General features: G+C 46.4%; 1 protein-coding gene across 1 annotated transcript in view; it reads right to left on the bottom strand.

The window, feature by feature from the left end:
• CLSTN2 (calsyntenin 2) overlaps positions 1 to 20,576 on the bottom strand; it is a 573,838-nt gene that overhangs the window by 22,753 nt on the left and 530,509 nt on the right. Inside the window, exons 9-10 of the mRNA XM_081302788.1 lie at positions 19,471 to 19,633; positions 6,300 to 6,466 (exon numbers count right to left, since the gene is read on the bottom strand). Of these exons, the coding sequence (XP_081158914.1) occupies positions 6,300 to 6,466; positions 19,471 to 19,633 (330 nt within the window). The remainder of the gene's footprint in view (positions 1 to 6,299; positions 6,467 to 19,470; positions 19,634 to 20,576) is intronic.

Raw genomic sequence — 20,576 nt, 5'->3', positions numbered from 1 at the left:
GAGGTATTTGTTTCTGTCATTTGCAATGTATTCATCGGGTTGTTTGTTTTTTTGGTGTTAAATTTTTTGAGTTACATATTTTAGATACTAATCCTCTGTCAGAAAAGTAGCTTTCAAAGGTTCTCTGCTATTCTGTAGGTTCTCTCTTCACATTCCTGTTTCCTTTGCTGTACGGATGCTTTTTAGTTTGATGACATCCCATTTATTAACTCTTGGCATTATTTCCTGAGCTTTGGGGTCCTACTGAGAAAGTCATTGCCTGAACCAACATGCTGGAGTGTTGACCCTACCTTTTCTTCTAGGAGTTGCATAGTTTCTGGTCTAATTCCTAGCTCTTTGATCCATTTTGAATTGACTTTTGGGCAGGTTGAGAGACAAGGGTCTCGTCTCATTCTTTTCCATATGGATTACCAGTTTTTCCAGCATCATTTATAAACTGTAATTTTTGAAATCAGTCTACTAATGTGAATTGTTGGATTATTTTTAGTCCTTTTAATGACAATGCCACAGTGAGTTATCTCATCCTCAAGAGTATGCAAACGTATCTGTAGGATAAATCCCTATGGTAAGATGACTAGGTCAAGGAGCACCTACACTTAACTTTGATCAACATTACCAAGTTCCCCATTGCTGGGCCGAGTCAGTGTGCACTCCTTCCAACAGTGAGTGACAACACCTCTTTTCTCAGCACCTTGGTGACACAGCCTGTTGTTAGACTTGGATTTTCATTAATCTGGTAGATGACAAATGCCATGTCAGTGTAGTTTTATTTTGTATGGCTCTTACCACGAAGGAGGCCGAGTCCATCTTTTTGTGGATTTAAGGGAAAATCAGACTATATTCACCTTTTCCAGATCTGACTTGACATCATGAGGGCACACTGTTCTGTATGTGCACCCCAACAAGAGATGGATGTGTCATGAGCACTTCTGGTGACGTTGAACCATGTCAGTCTCTTTCTTAGTGTCCCGGCCAACAGCTCCATGTTCATCCCTTTCTATCAGGGGTGTATCTTCTCATTCCCCACTCCTTGAGGCTTCTGGGCTCTCTCACTGAGGTTCCACTGGGCTTTGGTCCCTTCCTTCCGTAGCACTTACAAAATGGTAGTACACTTATTATACTAGTATCGTGACATGGGGCTGCTGAGCCCAGAGACCCTGACTCTTCTCCTGAATCTCAGAACCTAGCTCCAGTGTTCTGAGAGCACTGTTGGATGAACAAGTAAAGAGCTCCTGGGACCACATGTCACACAGCATCACCCCTGCCAATCCCCAAAGGGACTTTCCATTGACTTGGCTTTTCATTGGAACTCATTATCAGTCCTTGCCAGGGTCATGTGACCACACCTAGCCAACGAGACACTGATTTTCCCTTAAATCCACAAAAAGATGAACTCAGGAGGTGGGGTGTGGTGCTCTGGGCCTAGGCAGGGAGATGCCTTGCGGGACATTTCAGTGACCTCCCTGACTAAGTGTAAGAGAAAAACAAAATTTTAAGTGTTAAGCCATTGAGATTTTGAGGACATGACCACAATGGTTTAACTCATCTAGAGGACTCACTTGGGACCAAGTGTTTCAGATTTTGGAGTACTTGGATCTATATAATGAGATATCTTGGGGATGAGACTCAAGTCTAAACATGAAGTTCATTGATGTTTCATAGACACCCCTGATGCATAGTCTGAAGGTAGTTTCACACAACGTTTTTCATGCACTTGTGTTTCGACTGGCTTGTCACATGAGATTGTGTGGGGAATTTTCTACTTGTGACGTCACAAGAGTGCTCAACAAGTTTTGGATTTGGAGAATTTTGTGCTTCAGATCTTTGGATTAGGAATGCTGGACTGGTGTAAAGTTTCTAGCATATTCAAGGTGTCTGGCCTACGATAGCTCTGATCACATTGCATTTCTGTCTGTGCTGAGCCTTTGCTCGTGGGGCCACCTCTGTCTTCTCTGCTCTTCTTTCCCCATGGTCCCGCTCTATTTTGTCCCTTAAAGGGTCTCTATGACTATGCTTCTGGCCGCAAGCACTGCCCCTGTGTGCTAGGCACTTGGCAATCAGCTCTGCGTTGCTGTGTCTCTAGCCACAGATGCTTCACCGGCAGTGTAGGGTGTTCAGCCCCGGAGCCGCCACACGCTGGTGAGTTGTAATTAAATCTTAGATGTTTCTCAAGTCACCTGTTTCAGATTTGAGAAAATTCAAGGTCATTCTTCTAAAAATATCACTTATGATCTCAAATGGCTTTCTGCCCTTCACCCCCACCTTGCCTTTTACTATAGCAGAGTCTGGTGCTATTGCTGTCTGTCTGTCTGCATCCTGCAGCACGCTGTGAGCACCTCAAGGGAAGGGTCTGCTGATTTTTCCTTAGCATTGCCACAGTGTCCACCCCATGACAAGCAAGAGAGGGACCATGAGGCTTGCAAAAATGCCTGCTCTCAGCCTAGCATGAGGGCTGGACAGGAAACGCAGGAGCTTCTCCCAGAGGGATGTGCTAGCGCTACCCCATGGTAATCAGCAGGGGGCGCGCTCCCCTTGTGGCACAAGCCAGGGAATGTGCCGGATCTCTAGTTGACACCCTGTTCTGCCTGCCAGAATGTCACAGAGAATGAAGTTGCATTGCCCTAGCCACCAAAAGTTCTTGCAGGATCAATAAAACCCTCCAGGGAGTAGTTTCTTGTATTTTTCCAGCTACACAATTCTCTGCTCTGTGAGTGGGTCTCTGTTCACACTGGCATCGCCCCAGGGGCAGGGGACGGTGGTATCCTTGGGGCTTCAGCAAAGCATGGCAGTGTTTGTTCTCCATTGGGAAGTTGTTTCAGGGCTGCAGTGAGCCCAGAAGATGGTCTGGGGACAGATGGCCCTTCCAGAATGGTCACCTTTCCTAGAGGCTCAGCTGGTTTCTCCAGCCACCAAGCAGGATGGGCCCTCAGTGAGGTTTCTGCTTGTTTCTAGGCATCTTCACTTCCTCTGGATGCGTGCCATCTACCATCCGCTGTGGGCTGGACCAGATAGAGACTGCTACTCTAGAGGCTGCCCCAAGACAAAGGGACCTGTGATTTGTTGAGACCTGCTTAGGTTTGCTGATGTGTGTGTAGGCACTTGTGTGTGTATGTATGTATATGTACATATATATTCTACTATTCAATTTTTATAGCTAATAGATTAATATTAAGTCAATTTTATACATGCAGGGTCTGCATGAAGAGATTAAATATCTGTCCAGTCACCCTGATAACAAATATTAGTGGCGTGACTTGAACCCAGGTATGCCTTACTCTAAAATCCTTGCTCTTTCACACTGTGAAGATGACAGTGATGGAGGACTGCTCTGTGAAAATCAGAACAGGGTCTTCTTCCGGAATGTGGCTATTCCACAGCATCTTACCTGGATGGAAGACCACAACCACCACAACCAAAGACTTGAGACAGCCGGAGAAATACTCAGAAATGTGCAAGATCCAGAGGAAGAAAAGAGAGGGACCTGTGTCCAGCCCTAGGAGCAGGCAGGGAATTTTCTTAATCACAGGAGGGCTTCAATTCTTCTATTTGGAGAAGCAGGAGGAGGCCAGTAACCAGCAAATAAAATAAGGGCTATTATTCAGAAATGATGTGAGGGATAAATGGAGGGAAGGAAGGAAGTTAGTTTTAATAATTTTCAAGATCATCTTCTAATCTGAGTTGCCGGTGCAGAGGAAAGAATGTGGATTTATCTTGGACAAGTCCCTGAGCCTCAGTCCCCTTATTTTTGAAATGAGGTCATAATATTTAATCTGTTTTGAAGAGTGGGGATAATGAACGTAAAATCGCCCCCAGTGGCGCTCCATAAATTGTCTTATTAACTTCTTACACAGTGCTCTAGTTCTCACCAGACATGCCCAGGGGATGGGAAAGGATCATTTGCAGTGATTTGGTTAAGAACAGCTGGCATCCTGAAAAGCCAGGCAACCCCACCCCCCATTTTTTGATGCCACTTATTGCAACGCTTCTGCTTTTCAAAAGGCCAGGACTCCTCTGGTTCTTAATTCACCATTCTAAAAGATGCATGGATTTTAAGTCCAGCATCTTTGGTTTATTTGCTCGGAAGAGCCTGGAACTCTGCAACTGCGGCCTCATGCGGTGGCTCAGAGCAGAGAAGATGCACTCAGAGGCAGGGGGTAAATCCAGAATCAGATAAAAAGAGAGGAGGTTTGGAGAATGATCTCTGCATCACTGGTTGACAAAACCCTAAGAAAATAACACATTCAGTGGGGTCAAGACTGGCCTTTCCAATACGAGGCCATCTTGTGAGCTTCGTCCAAAGACAGGTGATTAGCCGAAGAGAGAGAGAGAGAGAGTGTGTGTGTGTGTGTGTGTGTGTGTATGTGTGCGCGTGCGAGTGCGCGCGCACGTGCACATGCACATGAGCTTGTGTGCCAGCCGTGTTAAACAGTGATCTGGAAAGTGAATCTTGCTTTATGATGCTTCCTGTACTCCTTCCATCTTTCTCCTCTGACCCAGTCTCATGGGTGAACCCTTAAACCCCACAGTCACCAAGATCATTCTCCCTTGTGTGGCCCTTCAATGGCTCCCAGTTGCTAATAGAAAAAATAATTGTAAACACCTAAACAAAGACGTGGCCTCTGTCTACTTCTCTGGTCCCACTTCCCCCCGGTTGTCCACTGCAATCTGGGCACCTTAGTGTTGGCCTTAAAGTTTTCCCGTGCTCCCTGTGATGTTCCTCAGGCTCCTGCCCTGGCACCGCTCAGGATCTTGGAAGGACAGTCCTCTCGCCTGCCTCCTACTCTTCTCCAGGTTGGTTCCTACCTGCCCTTCCTTGCACATTCTGCTCTGGCCTTGCCTTCCCTGGGGAGGCTTCTCTGACTGCCATTTACCCAGAGTCCAGAGTCTGGGATCAGGATTCCTTGGGTTCCAATTCTGGCTCTGCCTATCACTAATTCTCCAATCTTAGGGAACTTTCTCTTTCAGTCCCCAGTTCCTACTGTGAAAAATGAAAAATATTCATGGTCCTCTGTCAAGGGGAAATTCTCAGAAATAATAACCATAAAGCATTTAGAACAAACAGTGGCCGGCAGAGGGAGGCTGGTGAATTCCAGGGCTCCCCATCATTGAAGAAGTCATCAAGCTCCATTACAAATGGCCCCTGCAGACAGGAAGCTGGGGACATTAATTTTGGTATCTGAGTTCACAGCTCAGAGCAAATACAAGTGTCCATGGAAGGTTTGATGACCGCAGTCCATCCAGGGTTGCCCAGTGTGCAGGTCATAGGCAGTAGGCCCCTGCAGAGGGAGGTCCTCAGTCACTCTGTTGTTCAGGGCAGGCAGGCCCAGGGTGGGACAGTAGGACACAGCTGGGTAAAGATGGGCAGCACCTGGGAAACCTCTCTGTAGAATCACTCCCTTGGAAAATGACCAAGGAGGGGAACTGTCACAGCTTCTAGGGCTCTGGGTAGCCATCATTGTCCCCAGGAGACAGAGATTGGGCCACCCTGACTTCCTGAGAAGAGTTGAGAGACTGCCTCTGCCTTCCCAGACTGGGGGCCATGTTGATGGAGCAGGGGCTCCGATGATATTGTCTCTGCCACTTATTTAGCACCCAAGGGACCCACTGGCAGCAGGAGCTCTTTAAGTCCGGGTGAGGCAGAAAATAACCCCATAGCCGGTCACATCCTTCCCTGCTCCCTTCAGGAGACGCTTTTTCTCATAGCATAGCTTTGATTCTCTCAGATCACTTGAATATTTTTGTTTCATACGGGCAATAAAAATAGTGAATCTGTTCACATTCCTTTTGATGGCCAGGGATTGCTGGGAGTATGACCTGTGCATCACCATAATGATGCAGACCCAATGACCCCCAATTCTGCCCCCTCTGATTTCCCTTTCCTTTCTCATGTATCGCTCTGGGTCCTAATTATTTACTTATTTTTCGATCCTTTTGGGGGTGTATTTATTTTTCCTACACTGCCTGACACGTATTCTTGCATGCTGCTTCAGTTCTTTTAGGCGAATGAAAAGCAAAGCAAACGATCAACCCACAGACTCGAATCACTTCCTCCAGGCAGACCTGAAGCACGTGCTGACTGTAGGGCGTGGGCATTGGTCCACGAGGACTGGATCTCAGAGTTTCAGGAGATGGCAGCAGAAGTCAGTCCCTCTTGGAAGTCACAGCCACAAACCTCCCCCACTCTGCAGTGGCACCATTTCTGTGCAAGAAATAAACTCGTTCCTGGCCTACCGGGATGTGGGGCAGCCTCAGCCTCATAAATCAACATCTCCATGGGGTGACACCGGCTCCTTTCTTACCTTTATTCCTTGCCCGAGGCTCTCTAAGGAGTTAATATCCAGCCCTTCCTTACAGGCCTGCAAGCAGGAAATCACCTTCTGACTTTCCATCTTGCCAGGGCGGATGGTGAGGCTGGCCAGGCTGCCGTGGAAGAACTGCGCAAACCGGGGTTTGGCGACTTCTCCCCCTGAAAGAAACAGAGGCTCCATCATTTGCCCTGTGGAGGCTGGGTACCAGTGACCCTGTCAAGACACCAACTGGCTATGGAGCCAGGGTTACACTGACTGTGAGTCCCATAAGCCTGAGTGGGAAAGCAAACTCTTGTGATTCATCTCTGTGTGTGTGTGTGTGTGTGTGTGTGTGTGTGTGTGTGTATGTGTGTGGGTGTGATTTATTTCCCCATTAATAATAAAGTTCACGGGGTGGGGTTCCTTCCTGTTGGCCACTCACTGATAACACCTTCTGGGTTTGCCCACTTACCTGCGCTTACACCTGTTCCTCTTTACACAGAGACCCCGCCCGCCTCCGGTAGTTCCGATTAGGCAAATCTCACAGTCTGTTGAGGTCCCTTAGGCTCCCTGTCCCCTGCTGTTCTCTGAAACCTTCCCTGAGTCCCCAGTCCTCCATGCCGTCTCCTTGCTCAGGGTCCCCCTGTGCTTTCTGCCCTGAGCCTTGGAACCCAAGGGGACAGTTGATGTTAACATATCCCCTCCCGTGACCTGGCATTGTTAGAGGATGCTCTATTTGTGTGTTTTCTGTCTTCCGGAGCCTAAAACTGTGGTTTAGCACCTCAGTTTAATCATCTGGGGGATCTTTAAAAAGATAAACGGATGCCCCGAGCTTCGCCTGACACCCAGGGGTTCCAACTTAACTTGGAGCGGGGAGTCAAGTAGCTCCTTAGTGAATCAGATGTGAAGCCAAGGTTAAGAGCGGTGGGACTGTACTTGGTTGGGTTTTTTGCATACTCCTGTGGGATCGCTCCCCTTGATGCTGCCCGCAGGCTTCCTCTTTGCACGCTGCTCTAATTTATTAGTTTAAGTCTCTCTCTCTCCTGGATAGCAAGGATCACGCATGCATTATTCATTTTAATGAAGACAATACCTAGGAATCTCAGGGGCTGAGGGCTACACCAGGCACTTTGCATAAGCGGGCTCGTTTATCCTTCTCAACAACACTTGGCCTCTTGGTGTCCTCCTGGCAGCCTGTACCCTGCCTGGCACACAACAGACACTCTATAATTGCCTGCTTAACTGAAGGTGACAGTGAGGTGAATACCAGTAAAGCGGCATCTGTCTCACTCTGTCCGTCCTGCTGAGCAGCCCTGAGGGGTAGGGGGTTGACTCAATCTCTAGGGGTGGACTCTACTTCATTTAAGCTAATACAATATGCCATCCCTGAGCTCCAGTGACTGATTCAGGGTGGACCTGGGACCCAGTGCATTTAATAAGTCAGAGGAACTGGCCCAGAAATAAACATGGGACCAAATTTAGGCAAGGATCAAGAGGGATGTTGGCTTGCAGATTATTAAAAAAAAAAAAAAAAAGCTTTTGGTTTTCTTCTCTCCAGAAAGTTTTTAAGCAACTCCTGTTGCCTTTCCCCCAGATGTTCAGGTCAAGATGGAAGGCTAAGGGCTGCCACAGCTTCTTGCCAAGGCATGTGGAGGAGGGGAGAGCAGAGCCAGGAGAGTCATGGTAGGATGGATCAGATCTCAACAGATGCCCTTGCTGCTGTGCTTCGGGATATCCTCAGCTGCGGGGGCCACTCTTCTATATTTAAGGGTTAAACCATCTTGACTCACAGTGACGCTCCCTGCCACCCAAAGGCTCTGTACTTTGGAAATGCGAGGTCCCTTTTGAAATTTTTACTTCCCAGGGAATTCCGAGTAGATTTTGGCTTGGAGGGATGGACTGAGATAGCCCAGGACTATGGAGAAATCAATTGGAGACTTTTGATTTGGATCCTAAAAGCCCCCCAGATAAAGGGCTCCTCTGAGACATTAGCATGCTCCTGCCCAGCAGAGGGATGTGTTTTGCCAACCTGCAGATTGGAGGGAGCTAGCCGAGTCTCTGGTGCAGCAGCCACCCTTCGGGGCATGGAGACAGTCTTCCCTGCCCTGCCCTGGAGCTGCAGATCCAACAGCCATCGTTTAATGGACGTGAAATATGTACCCATTACTATGAGAGATCCTGAGCACATATCCTCTCACTGGATCCTCACAAAGCCCCTGGGAAGTAGGTCCTCCTTCTACAGTCACAGCTGAGCAAATGTAGGCCTAGAGTGTTGAAGTAAGAGGCTAAGACCATGCTGCAGGAAGCAGGTGGCCACCCACCCATGCGCAGCACAAAATAATGTGTCCCGGTGGGGCCACCAGCCCAGTCCAGAGTGAGTCTGAGAAAAACCAGCCGTGACCCTGCCTCTGACTGTCCTCAAGGGCTAACCTCTGTGACTCTCCTGGATGCCACAGCACTTTCCTACACACTGTTTTCTCTCAGTAAAACATATTCATGTTCTGCATTTTCAACTCAAGAATCCAGATCTTGCACTCTATTTATTTTTAGTGATGGGGCTCCAGGAAATCAATTCAATTAGCATTTTGCCACAGGAGACCAGGTGAAAGTCTGAAATATATTTGTACCCAGTGGTGACCGTGATGTAGAATTTTTTTAAAAAAATAATAGATACATTAAAATTTTTAATGTCTAGGGTGGCCACATAGGTCACGTCTCTCCTCTGTTAACATTTAGAGTAAACAAGGTCATGAATCATTTTAAGAAAATAAAATAACTCAAATTTTTTGTTCCCACAAACAACCTTCTTTAAGTGTTTGCAAAATGTGGTTTTGGATTCCTGAGCCCAGATCTGTACCCGTTTTTAAAGTGCTTGCTATAGGTCTAACCTAGAGTGTGGACCACACTCTACAGGAACTTACACTAGATAGGAGAATAGAGTACAGACCCTGACAAAATAAAACAAAAATAAAAGATTCAATTGCCAGCAGAGCAAACATACTGAACAGTGCATGATTAATTTCCAAACAAGTTATATAGACAAACTGTCTGTATTAATAGGTCCGAGGGAGAAAAATAGTTACCATTTATTAGGTCCCTGAAACACGGAGGATTCTTTAATAAGCTATTTTATTCCATGTGCTATTTTATTTAATCCTCAAGTGGGGGTACTATCTTGGAGATCTTTGCTTCTATTCTTTATTTTTTTCTGTGACATTTCTCCCATCTCACTTCCATTTTAACACATCTCTCGACTTGCTCCCTGGGTGATCACAGGAAGAGGCTGAAGCGAAGTCTTTTCTCAAATGCTGTTTCCCGAAGCCTCAGGAGGGCAGTTAAGACCTGGGAATAGGTCTACCTTTGGGGGAAGAATAAGGAAAGAGAAACTGGCTTCCCCCTAGGTGAGGTGGGGAGGAGGGTGGCAGGAGGAGGTGGGGGGATACAGTGTCTGAGGTACAGAGTGAAGGTCCTTGAAGCTGCTCGGGAGGTAGGATGTGGGATGCTGGCTGCTGGCCTGGCCGGCTAGGACAGTAGACCACAGATGGATTTTGAGAGAGATCATGAGATGCAGGGAAATATTGCCCCCAAGTAAGGCAAGGAAATACCAGGACACAGTCCTGAAGGGCCATTATGACTGATGACCAAAAGAGGTGAGCACCCTTTCAGTGGACACCTGTATGGAAAGGTAACCAGGGCCCCTCAACACCCTAGCACCATCTATCTTCTGCCATCATCCAGCACTCAGAGAAAAGGGGAAAAGTCTAAGTCATTGGAGGCTAAATCTCCCCCACTCACTTGGAATAAGGGCTTGAAATGAAAAAGATTATGGATGTGGGGAAAGCCATTTTCTTCTTGTGAAGGAGAATCTTCCTGCTGCAGTTAACATCTCCTTTTATAAACGAGGTTTACAAAGTTCTATAACTTGTCCAAGGCCACAGGCCAGAAATGAGTGAAGCCAAGCTGCTAACTTGGGTCTTACTTGCTCCCTGGTCTTTGTCCTACACATCAGATAATGAGATGTTGCTGGAGAGATGCAGGGAGGATTTCTCAGAGGGAGGCTGGGGGAGAATGCCCAATTATGCTGGGCTCTGTGGACTCCACATGGCTTTTCCAGAGACACCCAGTGGCAAGTGTCAGTTTGCCAGGAAACAGTCATCTTGAAAAACAACAGTGGATTCAGTAGGCTCCCTGTGTCCTCGGGTTTCACATCCGCAGATTGAAAATAGTTTAAAAATGTGTCTATAATAGACACGTACAGGCTCTTGTTATCATTCCCTAACCATTACAGTGTGAAAATTATTATGTAGCATTTACATTATATTAGGTATTAGAAGTAATCTAGAGGTGATCTAAAATATTCAGAGGAGGATGTGGGTAGGTCTTATTCAAATGCTTTATATAAGGGATTTGAGCATCTCTGAATTTTGGTATCTGCAGGTGGTCCAGGATCCAATCTCCTGCAGATACTGAGGGACGGCTGTATTTGGCAAACATGATTTGATGGAGCCTGTCTTATTCTGAGCCAGAGCCTGCATTGGGAATGGAGAGCTCCACACCCATCCCCCACCCCCACCACAGCTTGCCTTCATCTGGAGGAGAGACCCGCTCACTGTGATGACAGCTTCGGAATCAGGAATGGTCACTCTCCTTTAAGCCTAATTTGAAGTAAATATTCTCCGTCGTGTGAATGCAGTAAATCTTCCCCCTGAGCAAAATGTGTTCAGGGTGCTCCTGGTCTTTCCTGCTGTCACTGCCACAGTGATTAGGCTAAGAAACTCACAGGAACGAGCGAGGGGCAGGTTCTCTCTTGCCTGAGTTGCATGGTGCTCTGTGCAAGGGGTGGGGGGGTGGCTGGGGAAGGCCCTCGATGAACACAATTTCATGGATGATTGGCTATCCATTTTGAGCAATGCAAATGGCAAGACTGTCTGAAATCTTGCTTTCTTTTATTTCCTCATTTCAGTGATGAGACACCCATGGAATGCAAAGACTAAGTGAAGTGTGTCAGAGACCCCATCTGCTGCAGCTCTGAAACTCTGTTCACACCATCCTGGGGGTATGCACATGGCTGCAGGTTGCAGGAACTTGCAGAGAAACAGGATCTTTCATCCTGGCTGGCCATGACACACTCTCAGCAGGCTTTCTTGACCCTTTCATTATTTTTTTTTGAGATTATATTTTTACCTGTTAGTTATACATGACAGTAAATTGCATTTATGCACTTTGATATATCATACATAGATGGGATATAATTTCTCATTTTTCTGAGTGTATATGTTGTAGAATCACCTTGGTCATGCAGTCATATACATAAAGTAATAATGTCTGTTTCGTTCTACTATCCTTCCTATCCTCACATCCCCTTCCCTCCCCTCTTTTCACCTAATCTAAGGTAACTCTATTCTTCTCTAGCCCCGCACCCCGCAACATACACACTTATTGTGAATTAACATCCACATATTAGAGAAAACATTCAGCCTTTGAGTTTTTTGGGATTGGCTTATTTTGCTTAGCATGATAATCTCCAACTTCCTCTATTTTCCGGCAAATGCCGTAATTTCATTCTTCTTTAATGCTGAGTAATATTCCATTGAATATATATATACCGTATTTTCTTTATCCATTCATCTGTTGAAGGACACCTAGGTTGGTTCCATAGTTCAGCTATTGTGATTCGAGCTGCTATAAACATTGATATGGCTGCATCAATAATGAAATAAGCAAGTTGCTTTATTGAAGTGCTTTATGGGAATCTTTCTGCACCACCTACCTCTCTCAGGGTGAGGGTTCAGTGGTACAGATATGCCTTCCAATCCAGACCACAGGTGACTTTGGGAAGGCACTTATCTTCTCTCAGCCTGTTTCTTCATATGCAAAATTAAGGCACAGTTATGCCTATGCGTAGTGTCCTAGGGAGGTCCAAAGAAGAGCCCGTGCCAATGGCTCAGCATGGGGCATGGTACATGCCAACAACTTAGTCGGGGAGGCTGGGTACAGTGATGGCAGATGCCAAGGAACTCCCAGATGAAGGGTGTCATGGAGGTTTCCTGTCTTTCCTTTCAGTGGTCTCTTCCTCCCTCCTGCCATGGATCCCTTAGAGACTTCGCAATGGTAGGCTTTGCCTTAAGATTGCCATCAAATTTTGTCATTAATGCATTAAATCTTCAGAGCACCATGCCAAGTGAGACTTCTCATTCAGTTATACTGAGATTTTAGACACGATTCACTGAACTTTAAACCTGATTCTACCTGTGTCATCTTCAAAACAAATGACCCCCTCCCCGCCCCTGTCAAAGTGACACCAAGCCTTAGAACAAACTTTTCTAATACAGCTAAATTGAGACACCCTGTTATTTGAGTGTGTGTGTGTGTGTGTGTGTGTGTGTGAGAATGAGCCATACAGCTTTGTCAAAACAGTCTTAAAAATAGAACGAGATTTAGCAAACGCTATCTAGTTTTTCTAGATCTTGGAGTCAAGGAAGGGGTTGGAGCTGAGGATCTGTGAGAACAAACCTCGACTCTCTGGAAACTTCGCTGAGAAGGGGATGAAGATCTGCATTAAAAACAGAGGTGTTTGCCGTAAGGTGCCCTAAGAACAGAACACCATTGGACAGAGTGAGTTCCATTGCGAAATAACTTGGAGAAATATGAGCTAAATAATGTGAATCAGGTGGCTTTACTGAAGTGCTTTATGAGAATCCTTCTGGCCCATCTACGTCTCTCCCTTCTCCCCACCATCCTTCCTCCCTCCACACCTCCCTCCCTCCCTCCCTCTATCCACCCCACCCCCCTCTCTCTTCCTTCCTTCCTTTTTTTTCTTTATTTCTGGTTTCTTTCTTTCCAGTCCTGGGGTTGGAAACCAGGGCCTTGTGCACGCTAGGCAAACACTCTACCGTGGAGCTACATCCTCCCTCATCCCTCTGCCTTTTTTAAACTGTGTGTTGAGACAGGGTCTCACTAAGTTGCCCAGACTGGCCTTGAACTTGGGATCCTCCTGCCTCGGCCTTTTTGAGCGCATTTAATAAGCTAAGGTGCGTCATGACTCAGAATGGTGTGTGCTATTTCCCAAATGGCCTGATCTTGACCTCTGCATGGAAGGGGTGTCCTGGGGGACTGGAGCTTTCTGAAGCCCTCCTCAGGAATTGCCGTCTGAATGCAGGGCAGACTGTGCCAGTACGTGCCCAGCTTCCAACAGCAGAGACCCTAGGGATGCGAGATAATTTCAACACAGACTTTATTAAGAGAAATTTGTACTAAATTAGACCAAGCTTATTAAGTGAAGGCATGTACTCCAAGTGTCTGAACCAGTGTCTGGGAGAAAAATGATCTGAGAATGTGTAGCAAATCCCAGGGCCACATATGGCTCCAATTCCCCTGGATCTGAAGATCATATGTTACTGATTACTACAACTCCCAGGGGCAATTACTGCCTTTTTTATCCCTTTTGAACTATTTCTATTCTTTGCCGAGGCTCCTCCCCAAGCTGCAGTGAGGTTCTGTTTCTTGCCAACCTTTAATTTGTAGAAACATCCCCTTTTCTATATCCTCTGCCTTGAGGGCGTAGGATCTAACGAGAACAGGACGCCTTCCTCGTCCAAGATCAGCGGGTGACATCATCAGGAGTAGGCAGGGCTGGACATTCTAGGAAGGCCAGTGTCCTGAACCCTGGGGGAAAGACCCTGGCAGAGGCAGGGTGAGGCAGTCACAAGGGATAGAGCCCCAGGGAGGGGACGTCAATGATGAGATCCACCAAGAAGGGACGGGGATTGGTCAAGGAGCAGGACGGTGACTTCCTGAACATGTGCCAGGAACAGTGCTTCTTCAAGCACATTTAGCCATTTCAGTTAAAGAGCTCCTGCCAGACGTCCCACACGGAGTCGGTAAAACAGAGCTGCTCCCGGGACAGCGTGGCAGAGGTGCCCTGCAGTGCCCCAGGCTGTGGCACCTCCCAGAGCCCCTGGGGCTCCTGGTCTGGCCTGATGGACAGCCTTGCTGACTTCCTAGCACAGCTGTGTTGTAGCACCTGGGTGGTCAGGCCCCAGTGTGAGGTCCAGGGACCAAGCACGGGTGAGTATATGATGTTTATTTTTTATGAGTAGAATTCAAATTGTTGTCCTTAGAAATATAAGGAATGATCTGCTGTGCTCTGCTATGGTTTGAGTTTGGCCTTCACAGGTTCCTGGGTTGGAAGTGTGGACCCCAAGTGGCAATACTGAGATGTAGTAGGTGCTTTTAGAGGGGAGGCTTAAGTGAGTGGTCTTGAGACTAGCTCCTCCTGGTGCTCTGGTTTTCTCTCTTGCCATGTGATCTTGCCCACCTGCACTTGATCCACCACTGTGATGACATCTACCCTGAGGTGACATGGCTACAGCCACCTTCACCAGAGCCAGCACAATGCTGTTTGGCTTTTTAGCTTCCTGAATTGTGAGCTAAGTAAACTTCCTTTCTTTATAAAGTACCCAGCCTCAGATATTTTATTATAAGAACAGAAAACAGACTCATTTATAACCTCTAGAGAAACAAGGACCCTGGTATTTGTAGAGAGCTAACAGTGTCTGAGCTAGGATAGAATGAGCTTGTTCATGAGAGGGTCTGGCTCCATCCTGAGAGTACCATGGCACTCTGAACACAGAGATGAAGGCAAGGTGGTGTGTGTCAGCCCGGCAGAGGAAGGAAAGCTGTTTTGTGATGCTCAAGGTCTATTCTGACTGGGAAAGCCATTTCCTACAGTTATGAGAAGCTCCAAGTTCTTGGCCTCTTTGGCGGCATTTCTTAAGTATAAATGGTATCTCATTTTTCTTTAATTACTAGAAAAATACTGATGAAAATGAAGTTTCACTGATTGCACTGTCTTTCAAATTTGCTAACAGGAGACGGTGGGCTAATTGGGACTGAGAACACTGCCCAGCCATGGCGCTGGGGCCAGGGCTCAGGACAGCCACCAAGGAGCTGCTCTTACATCATTTTCTATTCCTATCATTTTCTATTGTTAAACTCTGATTGGAAACTTTACAAATGAGAACCAGTTTCCTTGCCAACCTCAAAAGCACCTGAAAAGCTCCCCATAATTGCAGGCCCAAAGGCAATTAGAAGTGCCCACGGAGGGCTTGGACCATGCACATAAGTAGAGGGCAGAAGGCTTGGAAACACGCGGAGATGAGGACCACATTGCAGGCCATTAAGTTCATAGCAGTGCGTCCTGCTGAAAGATCCTTGTTGTTTCCATTCTAGGAAAAATATGGCTCCAAGAAGGCTGTAGGCATTCATGGGAGTGGAGACTCCTTATCTGGGCAGCATGGTGACCCAGGCTTGAGTTTCAACCCTTTCCCTGCCTCTTCTCCACTTCCTCTGGTCCACCTAGGTGACAGGCAACCCTGAGCGTGCCTGTGCCAGCCTTCCTTTCTGTCACCTCCCTTCCTTTCCCTCTGAACTTACTCCCCCCATAAAACACAGTTTTCCAATTTTAAAGGTTTTTAAGGATCTTAATTTACTAATGTGTCGTCCTTCTTTTCAGAGAAAATATCCAAGTCTCCATGGCCCAAAAGACGGCCTGACGGGATCCCTGCCCACTTCAACCCCTGCTTCCGACATTTGTCTTCTGTCTGGCTATTCTGCAGTGTCCCTGGCTTTGCTTCTGGGTCATGGATGGAGCTGAGAGGGCAGAGCTGTGTGTAAGCCTTAGTCCTGGGGGGCAGGAGGAAAGTCAGGACAGGCAGGAAGACAGGAAGGCAGGACCACGGCTCAGACGTGCCAGGTCTGCAATGTGGGGTCTTGATGAAAGGAATAGAAAAGGGAGTGGAGAAGAGACCAGGAGATAATTTTAAATCTGTGCATTAAATAGTACACAGCACGCATACATGATGTGTCCCGCATCTAGGCCTTACGATAACTGTGTGAGGCAGCTTGTACTCTTATTCTATAGATTAGAACATAGAAGCTCATAGAAGTTAAGGATCCTGCAGTGTCCACATAGCTAGCAAGTGGCAGATCTGGAATTTGAGTTAAAGTCAGTTTTCTTTCTGACTCCAAAGGCTGAACCCTTTTTCACTGCAGGGAACCTTAGAGGAGGATCCAGCAATGCAAGTTCCCATGTTGTTTTGATTACAAGGCTGTCCCCATCTCCACAGGTAAAGTGTTTATAGCATTTGTATCAATGCACATCAGCCCTCATCTCCTCCCAGACACATAATTACATCAACAAAATGATCAACTACCAACAGGGGACCATGAGCCACAGAATCAAGAGCAGAGGCACATGTGAGTATGTGATATGACCAGGGTGGGGAAGTTTGACTGGGTGGCTTTGGGTCAACTTCTTTCCTTCTCAGAGCTTCGGTTCACTTGTTTATTCATTGGGACTAGTAACACTTTGTCAGAGGAGCGGATACACCCACGTGTTTAAAGGGCCACCTTGTAACACTGGCTCTGAAATTTTCCACCAGGAAATGACATAAGGCCCTTCTTTCATTCACAGTTCAGCAGCCAAAGCAAGATACGTGGCCACACCTGACTCCAAGTAAGAGTGGTCCCAGCATATATCTGGAAAGAGGACCAGAAATATTTGAACACCCAGCATGCATTCTTTCTACCATATTCTTTAAAAATAAATGCATATTTGGTTGTCATGTTTCAAACACTTTTGTGGCATGAATTTTAAATAAATTGTAACCATGTATCATATTAGGTATTTATAGAGTGACTATATCCTCTTGAGATGTTGCCTGTGCCAATACTGGAAAAGGAATCATCTCTCAGTGAATGGTGTCCAGGGTCGTGAAGAATATTCTCCATCTTCACCACATTTGCCAAAAGGGACTTCAGAACTGCTATGGACCAACACTGCTGTGTTTCTCTAACTCTCTTCTTCTTAGTGGAAGTGCTCATTTCACTAAGCCTCATTCCAGTGTGTGTGTGTGTGTGTGTGTGTGTGTGTGTGTGTTGAGGGGAAGGTGTGGTGGCCATGGCAGTGGTAAATAATTTGTTCTATTGGTTTATAGGTCTCCTGATCAAGTGAAGACATATATTGGCTTGCTATAGACCTCCTCTGCACGTCACTTGGATAGATTACCAGGAATCACTCAGGCAGCCTGGACGTTAAAACTGGAGACAGTAGCTGGTGAGACGTTGGGTCTGTCTTAGGAAAGAGTAGGTGCATTCTTACATGAGAAAGAGAGTCAAATAAATACTTGTCGACCAGGTGGATACACTGCCGTGTTTATCAAAATTATTTGTTCCTAATTTCTTCCAGATATATCATCACTGTCACTTCCCTGCCCTGTGAAAGTTAGCTGCGACGTGCTTTAGCCAATAAAACAAAACAGGAATACAAAAATGATTGGGATCACTGATAGTTGGAAGCATTAAAAACTTTTCTACGACTTGCTATGTTTTATTTTCCTCTTTTTAGGTACCCAGCAACATGACTGCTCTGTCTGCTTGGATCCTGCTCTGAGGATAGAGCAGAGAAGAGAAGATCCCTATTGATTTGCAGTGGTTATGAAGTTAGAATTATTTTAATTAATTGAGATTGGGGCTTGCTTATCACTGCAGCACAACTTAGCCTATTGTAACTGATTCAACAATTATCTCAATTATTTATAAAATCACTTTTTGTTTGGTGGGACAAGTCCCCCACTCAGGGGAGCAGATATGTGACTAGGAAGTGGTGGTTGTAGCTGGCCTTGCAGAGGTAGGGACAGGTTTCTGTGGCAGGCTAGGATGACTGGGATCCAGATGTGGTCTTTGAGGGCCTATAGGGAGCATCATGGTAAGGTTCATGAGGGAAATGACTAGGGCCCTCTTTTCTTCTGGGCATTCTCCTGGCTATGTTCACTGGTAGCTACAGTAGTATCCCAGCTGGAGCATTGAGCCACACCAAGACCAAGGGCCATTGCTCTAGCACAGCTGGGTCAGTGGTTGATGATTCCTATGCACCGTCTAATTTAGTGCCTTGCTATACCATTTAGTTTCATGGAAGCCTGCCTGGTGATATTGTTCCCTTTCCTGGTGTCCTGGGAAACCACATATTGAACAAACTCTCATCCCTGAGTTCTACTGAACATGTCACCACCAGGTGATACATGTCAGATTGAGTAAGTGACTTCAGCTCAAAACCACCTTCTCTCCTCTCCCTCTTTAGCTTTATCTCCTTCCTGGGGTTGGCCTCCGAAGTGCTCCCAGGCTGTACTATGTGAACCTCTTTCCAACTCCTGCTTCACGGAGCAGCCCAGAACTCACCCGATTTGTTTTTATACGAGCCCCACATTTATCTGGGACGATGGGACTTGATGGGTTAGGTGGACTTGAGCACCAGCAGATGCTCTGCATGAAGTTCTGGAACAGTCCCCTGGGGAGAGTAGGGGACAGCTGTAGGATATCCCACCTCCCTCCTCATCCTCCCACAGTGAATGTCTGAAGTCACAGATCTTGGGAATTTTCACAGAATCCTTTGCCACAAGGCCGGGTCATATCTCACAGTGCTGATCTCTTTCTTTGGGAGCACCCTCCTTCCCCTCTGCTATCTCATGAGAATCCTTAGTCCTTGAGACAGCACAGGCAAAGACTCCAGCAGATCTAGTGAAAGGCAGGGTTACCTGTGTGCATGCACAGAGGGCTGGCTTTCCAGTTTCCACATCCTGAATTGGGGACTAGAAGGCACAGCTGAGGAAATGAGGAGGGAATGGAGGGCCCACCAGGGAGGGGCTAGGGCTGAGCTGACTTTGAGCATGACCTCCATGGTCTTATGATCTGTGGACAACTCACTCCCCACAGCCCTGGGCATTCATAAGTCCCCTTGGACAGAGGGTTGGGGACTTGGGCCACTTGTGTGGGGATAAAGGGAGCCAATTGGCAATTTCAATAGAAGATTCTACATTTAGCCTTTGCTCTATGCAGCCTTAGTTTGGAACTAGATAAGATTCCAGGAGACTATATGGCATTAGCCACTCAGAGGTAACTGCCCATGTTGATCTAAAATCAAAATCTAGTCTCAAGCCAAGTGCTTCCTGATTATACAGCTTTAGTGTCTGGATTAAAACTTAGGTTTCATAAGACCTATTTTATTAGTCAGGGGTAGCAGAACATTTTTTTTTCTGGCTAACTCTTATACCACTTGCTTTTCCATTAGCATCTTTCATAGACTGTATACAAACATAGTCAGGAGAAGGACTCCACTTGGCATTACCTTGCCAACAAGCACCGACAGTAAGTTGCATGGCTATGTGAGACGGGTGAATGGGCCAGTCGTTGGTCACCAGGTAGGGCTCATATGTGGCTCCATCCATGTACAGAGTAACCACAGGAAACTCCACATTGATGACATAGTAATGCCACTCTTTGTCACAAATCTAATGAAGAGGAAAAAAAAAGAAAGACAAGAGTTAAAATCAAATATGCAGCTCAACATCAAAGAGCCTCCTTTATCCTAATTGTGAAAGGTGGGGAAGACATTTCTGGGTCAACAATTGTTATTGCCAAAAATTCAAGGAACATGGTGGTTGACATACACTTGAGGTTACAGAAACTCATTGTCAGACACAGTGAGAAGAGGAACACCTGAGAATCCAATCCTCAGGTGAGTAGAGTGGCCCTTCAATTTTCTCAGAGATTGGCTCCAAGGTGCCCTGCCAGGACCCAAATCTGCAGAGGCTCAAATTCCTTATATAAAATGATGCAGTGCTAGTTTAGTCAGCTTGTTTGGTGCTGTGTCTAGAAGACTGACAAGAACAATGGTAGAGGAGGAAAACTTTATTTGGGGCTCATGGTTTCAGATGTCTCAGTCCATAGATAGCCAGCTCCGTTCCTCAGGGTGTGAGGTGAGGTCAAACATCATGGTGGAAGAGTGTGGCAGAGGGAAGCAGCTCACACAATGATTAGGAAGCAGAGAAAGACTCCCTTTGCCAGATACAGACTATATACCCCAATGTCCACCTCCTCCAGCCATACCCTGCCTGCCTTCAGTTACCACTCAGTTAATCCATAACTGGGGATTAATTCACTGATTAGGTTAAGACTTTAATATTTCAATCATTTCACATCGAAACCTTCTTGCATTGTCTCACATGTGAGCTTTTGCGGGACACCTCATATCCAAACCGTGACAAGTACTTAAATATGGTCCCCACACATCCTCCTTCATAGTGAAACTCATTTTTAGATTACTCATAATACCCGATACAATGTAAAGGGTCTATAAATAGCTGTCATGCTGTGTTGTTTAGGGAATAATGACAAGCAAGAACACCTGTTCTTGTTCAATACAGATGCAATTTTTTTTTCAAACAGCTTTGA

The sequence above is a fragment of the Spermophilus citellus genome (genome assembly GCF_964194105.1).
Source record: "Spermophilus citellus genome assembly, chromosome: 7".
NCBI lineage: Eukaryota > Metazoa > Chordata > Mammalia > Rodentia > Sciuridae > Spermophilus > Spermophilus citellus.
This window is presented reverse-complemented; position numbering and strand designations above follow the sequence as displayed.